Raw genomic sequence first — 11,933 nt, forward strand, 5'->3', positions numbered from 1 at the left:
ACTTTAAAAATCGAAATTAGATCAGATAGATGTGTAAATCCATTTCAAAAGAATAGTCATTGTGGTAAAGACTTGAATAAAATCACTAATCCAATGCCACAGGCATTCCCGAATTTAACTAGTAAGGCTAAAGTTTGTAAGACATGCTGACAACTTTTTTTCACTTCTCAGAAATCGAATACTTTTAAAAGCATTTCTCATTTAGGATCACGGGATTCAGATCAACATGTATCTGAATCACCGACCAAAAGAACATGATTTTCCAGAGAAAATTATCTCGATTCAACCATAAGTTCAGATTTACAAGACTCTCTTAAAAATGAAAATATATCAGCTTCTAAAAGTATGAAGTCAGAAAGAGAAGTTGATTTGGAATAGATGCTTGATCGTCTTAAAGAAAAATTCTATTTGTTGGATGAAACAGATCCGCATTGTGTATAGATTTTGACCATTGCACCTGAGAATTAGAGTATTCGTTAATTAAATAAAAAATTCAAAACATCTAGATATACAGCTAAAAAAGCTATAGAATTAAGGAAATAAGAAGAAGTAATGGCAGTACCCTATCTAAGGAAAGAAAAAAACATACCAATCGATACCGGAAATAAAGTCATAGACTTGAAAGCGATGAAAATAGCAGAATAATGCCGAAAGGCTTTGTGAAAGATCCGAGCCGTCTTCTTTACTCTACCTGGACTTAAAATGTACCTTAAATGTAACATGCCCCCTCAGACCTTATGTAAGACATTTCTGAAAAATATCAATTAAATATTGTTAGCAACAAGTACAATGTGAAAAATATAAATTAAAATTATTAGCTACATATACAACGTATGGATAATAACCCTCCGGAAGTAACTAGAATTATGTATATTTGCTAAGTACTCCTAAGGGGTAAATCGGAAATTAATCAATAAATAATTATTAAGAATTTTGAAAAAATTGAAAAGTATTATTCATAAACTGTAAATAATGTTGAAGCCTTTTTTATACATAAATATCTATATACATATTTTAGTGCTAAAATATTAAAATATTTAAAATTATGAACAATTCTTATTGTATATAATTCTAAAAATCACATCAATATAACTCATTTTCAAAAATGTACATTTAAATAAATATTCAACGCAGTATATAGTTAAACACACTTCAACGTTAATGTGACAGTTGAATTTTAATAATAAGTATGATATGTATATAAAAAAACAAATTAATTATCTATTAATCTATTATCAATAAGGTATCATAAAATACTATACTGTTTTGATCAAATTTTTGTTTTGATAAAGTATTTTTTGCTATTTTGATTAAATAAATATACAATGTCATTGTTATCCCTATCCATCAATATGATTTTTTCAAAATGATGAATACAATTATTAGTTGTTTTATTAGCTAAACTTATTATTTTATTATCTATATTATTTTTTGATTCATTTTAAGCAGTTACTTTTTCTTTGTGTTGGCTTCTAAGACAGTTAATTAATGATTGCTGGATATAATACCTCAAGTTTCTCAATATTAATTTTATCAAAATTTAATTTAACCTCAGCAAATTTTATTGCGTGTTTTATATTAAATACCATAGCGACTGCAAATGCTATAGCAAAAACATCGCAATCATCATAATTAGTCTGATACTGCACTTGTTAAAAAGGTATGCGTAAATTATCTTTTTCTGGAAACAGCCTATTAATAAAAATTTTATAATCATCATCATGACATTTTTGTTAATACCATCGAAAATTCGTATTACATTGTCTTTGTACTACAAACTAATCCAGTGTCTGTTTGTAACTGAACCTGAAAAAAATATTTGAATATATTTTTTATATCTATCAATGGGTTGAATATTAGACAATTTCTGAAAATTAACTGCAGATTGCATATCAAAAATAGAGTGAAATTTTAAAATGTTGTTGAATTCATGTATATGCTTATCATTTAATTGACTTTAAGAATTAGAATATCCCTACTGAAAAAAATCGCCCGAGTAGTCGCGCGAGAACTCACGCGATTACTCGCGACAATAATCGCGTGAGTTTAATGACCAATTTACGACGCGAGAATTCGCGCAATTTTGCGCGCGAGTACTTACGTGATTACTCGCGCGATATATCAAAATTTTTATGTATAATAATTAGAACACTGCACAAAGTAATAATATTTTAAAAATCAGTTTTTTTATTTTTATTTAGCATCTTTACATTATCTTAATTTAGGAAAATAAGGGATAAAAAAATACATTTTTTTCGTTATAAATTTATTACTTTATTTACTACAAAATCGTTTATCAACACGCGTATTTATACATAATTTATAATTAGGTAACGTTGATACCAATTACTAATAAAACAATTGATTTGGAGTTGCAATTATGTACATTTTATTCCTTACTTCCATACAAACGCAAGTTTTTGATATTTTGATAGTGTCTACGCAAATTTCATTTGAAAATGATAATACATTCCTGATAACCGACGAATATTCATTAGGCTCTGTCTTTATAAGATCACAAATAGTAATTTCTTGAGAACTTTCATTGTTTACAACGAAATATTTGATATTTACATATTCTCCAGGGTCAAGTTGAACATAGTAATTGCACGATCGTTTATTTATTTTTTTTGAAGTCATGAACAAACATCCATTCAAAATGATTTTATGATAAACTGTTGCGTTTTTTGATATATTATATTTGTCAATAATGCGATCATCAGCAGTTTCTCCCTTATCTAAATAAGTAATATTAGATATTTAAAATTTTTTTTTTGTCAATGGAGCTTTCATATTCTCGCAATATTGTATAACATTTTGATTGCAAGTTGGATAAATACTATTAGATAACAACTGTATTGTTCTTTGTTCATCTTTGCTCATCCCCTCTTCTGTTCGAGTAAGCGCCTGCCTTCCTCGCGCCAGCCTTCGTTACGAGCCTGGAGCTCGTATGGCTCGTGGTGGTTGATCAGGCGGCGTTTTAGCGCGACCGGCCTGGTCTGCTGGCGGGGAGGGGGCAGGGCCCTTTCTTCTCCTCTTTTTTCGGAAGCTGCTGCGGCGACTGCTGTGATGATGCGGGTGCCGGGGTGGCTGTTGGTGGTAGCTGCGGCGGTTACTGCACTGTTGGTGTGGGGGCTGGTTGCTGCGGTGTCGGTGCGAGCCCGGGGTGTGCTGGTGCTGGTTGTAGCTGCTGCTGTTGCTGCGTTGGTGCGAGCGCTGGGAGCATCAGGTTTGCTCTGCCGGCGTCGTCCAGCGGGGACAGGTGCACCACGGTGACGATGCGTGGAGCGGCAGGGGCTTGGCTGGTCTTGGCCTGGCTGGGATATATCGACGCGGGATCAGCACCTTCATTGCTGTGGCCGGGTCTGGTGGAGTTGCCTCGGTCCCGGTTTTTTGATCTCGCTTCCCCCGGCCGGGTGGTGTCTGGTAGAACCAGCCCTTCGCAAACCGCTTGTTGTCGGGCATGAAATTGCTGCCGCGGGCCATGCGAGTGCGGAGACATCTTATACTTTTGTGTCCAGCACTCTGCGTAGCCTTCAGCTAGCATTGCCTTGTTCACCTGCGTTAGCTACGCCAGGCAAGTTATCCATTGCTGCTCTCTTGTATACCCGGCCGGGGCCAGCCGCATCAAAAGATACGTACAAAAAATATGTATTGATTTTCAACAGGGAGAAAAATAATGTATGGATAAAAAATGTAATTAGCTAAATTTTCAGGTTTATATGATGATTATCTGAACAGAAGAGAATACACAAGCGAGGAGAGAACCTCGTTTCTTTTAAGGGCCACTTACGTCATTCGACATAAGGTAAGGGATCTCCATCAAGCTGAATTTAAAAAGGTAAACCAAGGACGTCTGCCTGATCACCAACGAAGACTGAGATATAATGTTAAAGAATAATAACATTTCCTTACTTTTTTAATTCTTAATACTTTATTTTCCATTTGATAGCAAGTAAGCATTATAAAACAAAAATGAATCGAAAAAGAAACCAAAAATAAACCAAAAGGTTATTTAGATTCATGTAAAATTGTGATCTAAAAAAAAGTATTTTAGGTTTAGTTATTTTTCATGATAAAGAATGAAAATATTTATTTTGAGTTTGTACGTACAACGAACCTAAAGAGTCGGAATGTAAATTCATTTTTAGTTGAAGTTCTTAAGTGCAACCTTTAAAGTTCGTATAGAACTTAATTTTGAATTTAAGTTTCTATGTAAATCGAAAAAGTGTTCCTATGTAAAGATGCGAGTTTAAACATGTTTAAAGTTATTTTTATGGCACAACCGCTGGCGAGAGCTTTATTTTAAAATAAAATTTTAATACAATTTATAACCAAATTCTGCATTTCTCCATGATCGATAAATAAAATTATATAAGTAACATAATGTTAAGATGCTAAAGAAAAATAAAAAACTGATTTTGAAAATATTATCACTTTGTCCAGTGTTCTAATTATTATACATACAAATTTTGATATATCGCGCGTGTACTCGTGTAAGTACTTGCGCGCATAATGGCGCGATTTCTCGTGTCGTAAATTAGTCGATAAACTCACGCGATTATTGTCGCGAGTAATCGCGTGCGTTCTCGCGCGATTTTTCTCAATAGGGATAATTTCTAATTTCTTTTGAAATAAGTACATCTAAAGTATCATAAATGTATCATAAATTGCCGTACAACAGCAAATAATGTATTTTTAGGCACGACCGCGACACGGAAGTGCCTTATAGTTTTGTCAGCGAAAAATTTGTGAGATGCGATATCTCACGCAATTTTCGACCGATAGGGCTGAAATTTTTGGAGAAGGCTCCTCTCGCACAAACTAAATAACCAATTTTTTTTATCTCTATCCTCTACTTTGTTTTTTAAATGCGGGCACAATTTGTTCGATTTTTGCGTGCATTTTGGAATTAAAATTTTGGTGATTTACACGATTATCTCTGAGAGACTTTAATCAATCGGGCTAAAAATTTATATGCGAATTTCCCTCATGATACTAAGGAGTCGAATTTTTTTGGGCTTGATCCTACATGTAGTAGATCTTCGAAAAATACAACTTTTTCTTATTAACATCAAATTATGAAAATTCTTACAAATTGCGTTTACAGCCCAAAGTCGATTTCTTACAGCTTCAAAACTAATTATTTGCCATAAAACTTTGCGGATTTACATTTTACATCAAGATATTAAATGGTAGACATTTTCAAAATACAACTTTTTACATGGCAAGCATTGTTTTAACACTTTTTAACAAACAAGTCTAGAAGCGATTTATGCGAACCAAAAGTAGTACGGTGCGAGCGCAAAGCGCGAGCTTCAGCGGTCGTGCCCTATACGCAAAACGCGCAGCGTTTTGAGTGCCTTGCATCCAGAAGCGATACAAGGCGGCAAGGCACCGCGGCCATAAGGCCACGTGTGGCGCGCTAGTTCATTTTCATTTTCATCAGGTATTTCTGCACTAATTAATTAGATTAAGTGATTTGTAGCATACATTTGTTTACCTCTTTATTAAACGAATGTCACATCGACAGTGATGAATTGACGTAGAAATCTATGAAAATTTAAAACATAAAAAAATCATGTCAATGTTCTCGCCAGTAATAAATAACTATATGCATAAATAATTTTGTTTAATTTAGAAAAAGTAAAGCATGGAAGGCAAAAATTAAAAAACTGAAATTAAACAATTTCTTCAACGAAAATTTTTTAAATGTCTTCCATTAGGTCTGAGGCGGCATGTTTAAGGTACATTTTAAGCCCGGGTAAAGTAGAGAAGACGGTTCGAATCTTCCACAAAGCCATAGCAAGTGACTAAAAACACTTATTTATATAGTAAAATCAATTTTATTTACTACTTTTATTATGTTACAGAGCCGCTCCACATATACATGGTGTCCCATTTGAACTTACACAGCTCAAAAAATTGCAAGTCATTTAAAAAATGTTTCAAATAAAAGTTGTTGGGTATCGAAGGGCTGATCCAGCCATAACCTTAGCCATGACCTTGACCTACATTCTCAAGGTTATTTAAAGATCAACTTTAGTTTTTCAAATGAAAACCGCTATTTTTGACCTCGGATTCTGAAAGAGCACAAAATTCTACGTTCGGATAGGTATTCATGTTAGGGGTCAAAGTGATCCCTGAAGGTCATTTCAAGGTCGAATTCTCGCTTGGTGCAGATAAGCTGGTTAATCATGATATTGCTGTTTGAGTGAAAGAATGCCATAGATCGGTGACTTCGACAATCATATGTAACTAATGCATGAAATGACGCTTTGCATGACCCGGCCACTCAAGGACAAGTCAGTACAGAGTTAAAGATTTATCAATAACTAGGCCCTCTCTCCGCGATGCTTACTCGTGCATTTTTCATGCCGCGTATAAGCACCCCCGGAGCCGACGACGAGAATGCATTCCGGCTCCATTTCTTTGGCCCTGAAAAGGGCCGATTTGTGTTCGTGTAGCTCTGAAAAGATCCAACTAATGAAGGTTAGATCGTTCCGTGATCCAGCCAGTTAACGCAAGATTGTGCAGCAGTCCAGTCAATGAAGGCAAGAGAATTACACAATACAAGATAATTGTTCAGTCTGGCCAATTAAAAAAAAATCAATAATATTCTTCTCCGTGCGAATTAAATGCTCAAAGTTAGCACCATTATTTTCCAAGCACAACAGCAACCGACGACGAAAGTTACGTTGAACATTTCCAAGTGTTTCGGGTGTTATTGCTTCACAGGCTCTTCTTATTCTATCCATCATATTTAATCTTGTTGTTGGAGCTTGGCCGTACACAGCATCTTTTACGTATCCCCACAAAAAGAAATCTAGTGGGTTCAAATCCGGTGATCTAGGAGGCCACAAGAATGGCCCAGCCCGCCCTATCCATCGATTTGGGAATCGTTGATTCAAAAATGTTCGTACGTCACGAGCATAATGAGCGGGGACACTATCTTTGATACCACAAACGTAGTCGGACTCCAAGTGGAACATTCTCTAGGTATCTTGGCAAATCATTTTCAAGTAATTCTAAGTACATCGGACCATTAATGGTACGTTCAAAAAAATGTGGTCCAATCACTTGACCGTTACAAATGCCAACCCATACGTGGACGCTCCAACGATGTTGATTTAGCACCTCACGGTACCAATGTGGATTTTCTGGTGACCAATAATGGCAATTATGCCTATTGAGACTACCATTGCTGATGAATGTAGCTTCATCGCTAAAACAAACCTCCCAAAAAAAATTTGGGTTCAGATCTAACATCTCAAGAGCCCATCTACAAAATTCTACTCTGAGTACGTAATCTGGTTCGCTTAATTCCTGTACTAGAGTAATGTGATAAGGATGGTAATTGACTGATTGTAACCATCTATGAGCCGTAGATCGAGGAACTCCCAATTCCCGTTTTATTTGACGTGTACTAATATGGGGATTTAAGTGTACCATAGCTAAAACTGCAAGCAATCTAGGATCATTATTATTCTGAAATTTGTTCCTTCGTCGTTGGCGATGTAGTGGGTTATTGCGAGATCTCCTCTTAATGTTTATCATTTGTCGAGCATTAGGATGGCGACGATTTGGAAATCGCTCCACATAAGTACGGGCAATAAGTCTGTAATTTCTACCACATTCACCCAAGGTTATAAGAATGTCGACTACTTCATTAGGCGTATAATTTGCCATTTTACTGACAAGAATTTTATTAGATTAGTTAATGCTGGTTTATAAATATTAAAAAAAATGCATAAAGCTTATAGACTGACTGCAAAAAATTATGATTCACTTTAAAGCAATTTAAGAATATAACACTAAATCGACTTTAACTAAGTTCCTACCGCATCAAAAATTCAGTCCGATGGAAACCATGAGAACTTACCGAAGTCATTTTTTTTGTATGAAGTATGCTTATTAAAGACAGTTTCAGGTATATGTATCAAAATATGTTTTGCTCTCGAAACCAAATCCGACGGTAGTCGACGATTACGTTTTAATACAGCCAATATAACTTTACTTAAACAAAACTGCTAGAAAATTACTTATGACGACTGGTTACTAGGGGTACTAGGGTACCTTCATTTTGGCCTTCGCTACAGAATGGTGTAGTTGATAATCAATTTTAAGGTTAGCTTACATCCTTCGCTGATATCTGGAAAACCATGATACACATGGAAAAAGTAAAATCTGTTGCAGATTCGTGTCGACGCTCTCTGTCGATCTGTGCAGTCTAAATGTAAAAAATTTTGTTTTTAAGGTTAAGAAATCGGTTTCTGTTTGTACATCACAAACTAGTGGGTTTGGTGCCGAAAAGAACAAATGTTTGAGGGGTATAAATACTCCATTGGCTAGCTCTTTTCAGAGCTTCACGAACACAAATCGGCCCTTTTCAGGGCCAAAGAAATGGAGCCGGAAGGCCCCCTACGTTTATGATTGTCGAAGTCACCGATCTATGGCATTCTTTCACTCAAACAGCAATATCATGATTAACCAGCTTATCTGCACCAAGCGGGAATTCGACCTTGAAATGACCTTCAGGGATCACTTTGACCCCTAACATGAATACCTATCCGAACGTAGAATTTTGTGCTCTTTCGGAATCCGAGGTCAAAAATAGCGGTTTTCATTTGAAAAACTAAAGTTGATCTTTAAATAACCTTGAGAATGTAGGTCAAGGTCATGGCTAAGGTTATGGCTGGATCAGCCCTTCGATACCCAACAACTTTTATTTGAAACATTTTTTAAATGACTTGCAATTTTTTGAGCTGTGTAAGTTCAAATGAGACACCATGTATATATGGATGGTTCTCAAAAATCTTTTTCTTCTTCAACCCACGGTAAATATGTTCCAGAAACAGTTCCCAATGCACCTGCATTTTTTTAGATTTTTAAATTACTTTTTACCAAAATGGTAGGGAGCCAAAGATGTCAATTTTAGCGATTTTTGGGTTTCCAGCACAAATTAATTAATTCGTAGCTCCCCAGGAAAGCATATTTCACTACAGACATGAATATACTTTTTTTATAAAATTTTCTCACCTTTTCAATAAAATACTTTTAATATATATATATATATATAGTCTCTTACAATTTTTATTATGATTAAGGTTGCTATGACTATAAACAGATCTCGAGGTTAATAGATTGTTTAGAAGAACTGAAATTCTTAAAAATTTGTTGCATATAAGTTTAAAGTTTAAATATAATATAATGTGTAACAAGAAGAATGTCCATTTCACAGACTTGAACGATTATTTGAGCACTTATGTTAAAACATTATCATTGCTAGATAAATCTGATTTTTTCTCCAGTTGCATAATGTATATTCTATTTATTGAAAACCCCACGTTTTATGTTTATGTATATAAAATATACTTGCATTGCAAAAAGGTGATTCTAAACATTTTATTTCCTATCCTCTTTTTGCTCAAACCATAACCCGGCTGAAAATAATCATATGATAATCATATGATAATCATATGAGTGTTCATATGATAATCATATGAGTGTTCATATGAGTGCTCATATGATACTTTCGACCGAATCCTCATACGAGAATCATATGATTGTCAGATGATATATCGTAAATTCTCATAAAAATAAATAATTATTTTACCCCTACTTGATACTTATTAATTATCTTTCTTTGTACTGCTGATTTGTAAGTTGCATCGAGAATTTATTTTTTGAAATCCGGATTTGTGAAGATTTAAACCCAGAAACTCAAGATTATGAAGCAATCGTTTTACCACCGAGCCATCGTGATCTTTGATGTCGATCACTTTAGTAGAATCAAATAATCATAATATTTATGAAAAAATAAATTCTCGATGCAACTTACAAATCAACAGTACAAAGAAAGATATAATTAATAAGTATCAAATAGGGGTAGAATAATTATTTATTTTTATGAGAATTTATGATATATCATACGACACTCATATGATTCTCATATGAGGATTCAGTCGAAAGTAACATATGATTACCATATGATTATTTTCAGCCGGGAATATGCGGCATCATTTAAGGGAGAGTAAGAGCTAAAGTTTCGCAAATGTGCCACGTGGTATTTAGTATTTCAAATGCCAAAAAAAAAACTGAAAGTCGATGTACCTATACATAACAGAGATTAAGAAAATGAGAGAGAGAGAGCTTATAGTAATTGTTGGCAAGGCTTATCAGGACCGCATGCCAGAAAGCGTGATAACTTATATAAAGCAAAATAATAAACTTATGACAATAAAATGGAGAATATATAAATAAAAAATACAATTTTAAGTATTTCAAAGTAGTTATAGTAATAAAGACAATCTATAGTAGCAGAGGCAGTTGGAGTAACAGCGGTGTCAATTAACAATCAAAATTATAGAACATTGCTTATTACGACATATCGCATAGATATTGAGTAATAAAACAAAAGAAAACAAGAAAGAAAGAGTTAACTATCATTATACCATACTTCGTTGTCAACGGTCGAAAATATGTTTTCATAATTTTCTGGCGATCCCATTTTACATCTTACTTTTAATTTATTTAAATCGTTGTGTTATTGTAAATTAAAACTTTGTACATATTATAAACTTTCATAAAATATCACAATAACTTTTGTGATTTTACGTGTATTTGTCTTAACTTACCAATGTATTGATGGTGAATTTAATTAAATTAAACCGTCTAAATACATTAGATGCGCGACTAGTGAATCTACGTGAGCTTGTTCACTTATATCCTCCTCTTGTCTAAAAGATAGAGCAGTAATATTATTATTTTTAGGTGCATAGATATGTGAATAGATGATTAGATAAATAGATTATTTAACTTGCATTTAACATGCTCGCATCTGCATACATTATTTAATTTTTTTTTACTACTTTATTTTATCCATTACGTTTTTATTAATCATGCACTACTTTTAGAACAAAAATGACGCATTTTGATAAGCTTTATATGTGTCTATAATTTAATATTGAAATAAGAAATTCGAAGAAAAGTGGGCTTTACACTATAGCATTTATTTTATTTTTAAATATATTATACTACTTACGAGAATGTTTAAGATACGTTTTTTCCCTTCAACAATTTTAAATTTTATAACACGATTTTAAAATTTGTATTTTTTAAGAATCCTCCTTTTTTTAGAGAAAACAAGGGTCACAAACTATGTGTAAATAGCAATATGAATAATTTTACTATACTGCATAGCAATTTTTACTGTACCGAATATCAAAGTTTATAGATACTAAATCTTTTAAAAATATTTTTGGCCCTCTTATTTTGTACTCTGTTAGTGCTTTTTCTGTTATTTTTGTTTGTTGGGTGTTGAGGGAGAATTTTGATTCATTTATTTTTTAACATTTAATCTCGAAGTCGCATCGCATAGACTTTCATAATAACACATATCGCAACTTAAGAACGCATCGTTAAACTAATTGCATTTATATTTATATATAATGTTCCGATTTGGAAGTTCCTTATGTACTAAGCAAAGAGTTTTTCATCACTTGCGAGTGGAGTTTACAAGTCGCCCGCTATCGGCAGTAAGTGATCAGGTAAATTCCTGTCATCGAGTTGAATTACCACAAATTTTAAGCTCTGTTGGTAATTTTTTACTGACGGAACACAGCGAGTCAAAGCGGAGTGCAATTTTTACTATACTAATATAGCAATTTTTGATAAATGTATAGTAAATTTTCACACAAACATACTAAATTTTTTGCATAGGTTGAGTGTGTCTCCCGATAAGGAGAAAGTATAGTATTTTTTAGTGATACATTTCTTTACGTGTATTCTTAATTTATTCTTTCGCAAAATGTCATTTGAAATATAATAAATCCTGGTTATATTTTTACTTCAAGCCTCTAGATGACAACATTTTTTTTTTTTTTACATGGCATTTGGAACTCGAAAGTTCATCGTCTCATCTACGCAAGCCT

General features: G+C 33.6%; 1 protein-coding gene across 3 annotated transcripts in view; it reads right to left on the reverse strand.

The window, feature by feature from the left end:
* The window catches only part of LOC107981912 (carcinine transporter), a 535,006-nt gene extending 524,265 nt beyond the window's left edge, over positions 1–10,741 (reverse strand). The window contains exon 1 of one of the 3 annotated variants that reach the window (XM_031932406.1): positions 10,460–10,741. In XM_031932406.1, coding sequence (XP_031788266.1) covers positions 10,460–10,510 — 51 coding nt within the window. In that variant the 5' untranslated portion in view covers positions 10,511–10,741. Of the gene's footprint in view, positions 1–10,454 lie in introns of all 3 variants that reach the window. The other 2 variants (XM_031932404.1, XM_031932400.2) reach the window with 2 other exon arrangements.
* Between the last annotated feature and the right edge of the window lie 1,192 nt (positions 10,742–11,933).

Source organism: Nasonia vitripennis (assembly GCF_009193385.2).
Source record: "Nasonia vitripennis strain AsymCx chromosome 1 unlocalized genomic scaffold, Nvit_psr_1.1 chr1_random0007, whole genome shotgun sequence".
In the NCBI taxonomy this organism is placed as follows: domain Eukaryota; kingdom Metazoa; phylum Arthropoda; class Insecta; order Hymenoptera; family Pteromalidae; genus Nasonia; species Nasonia vitripennis.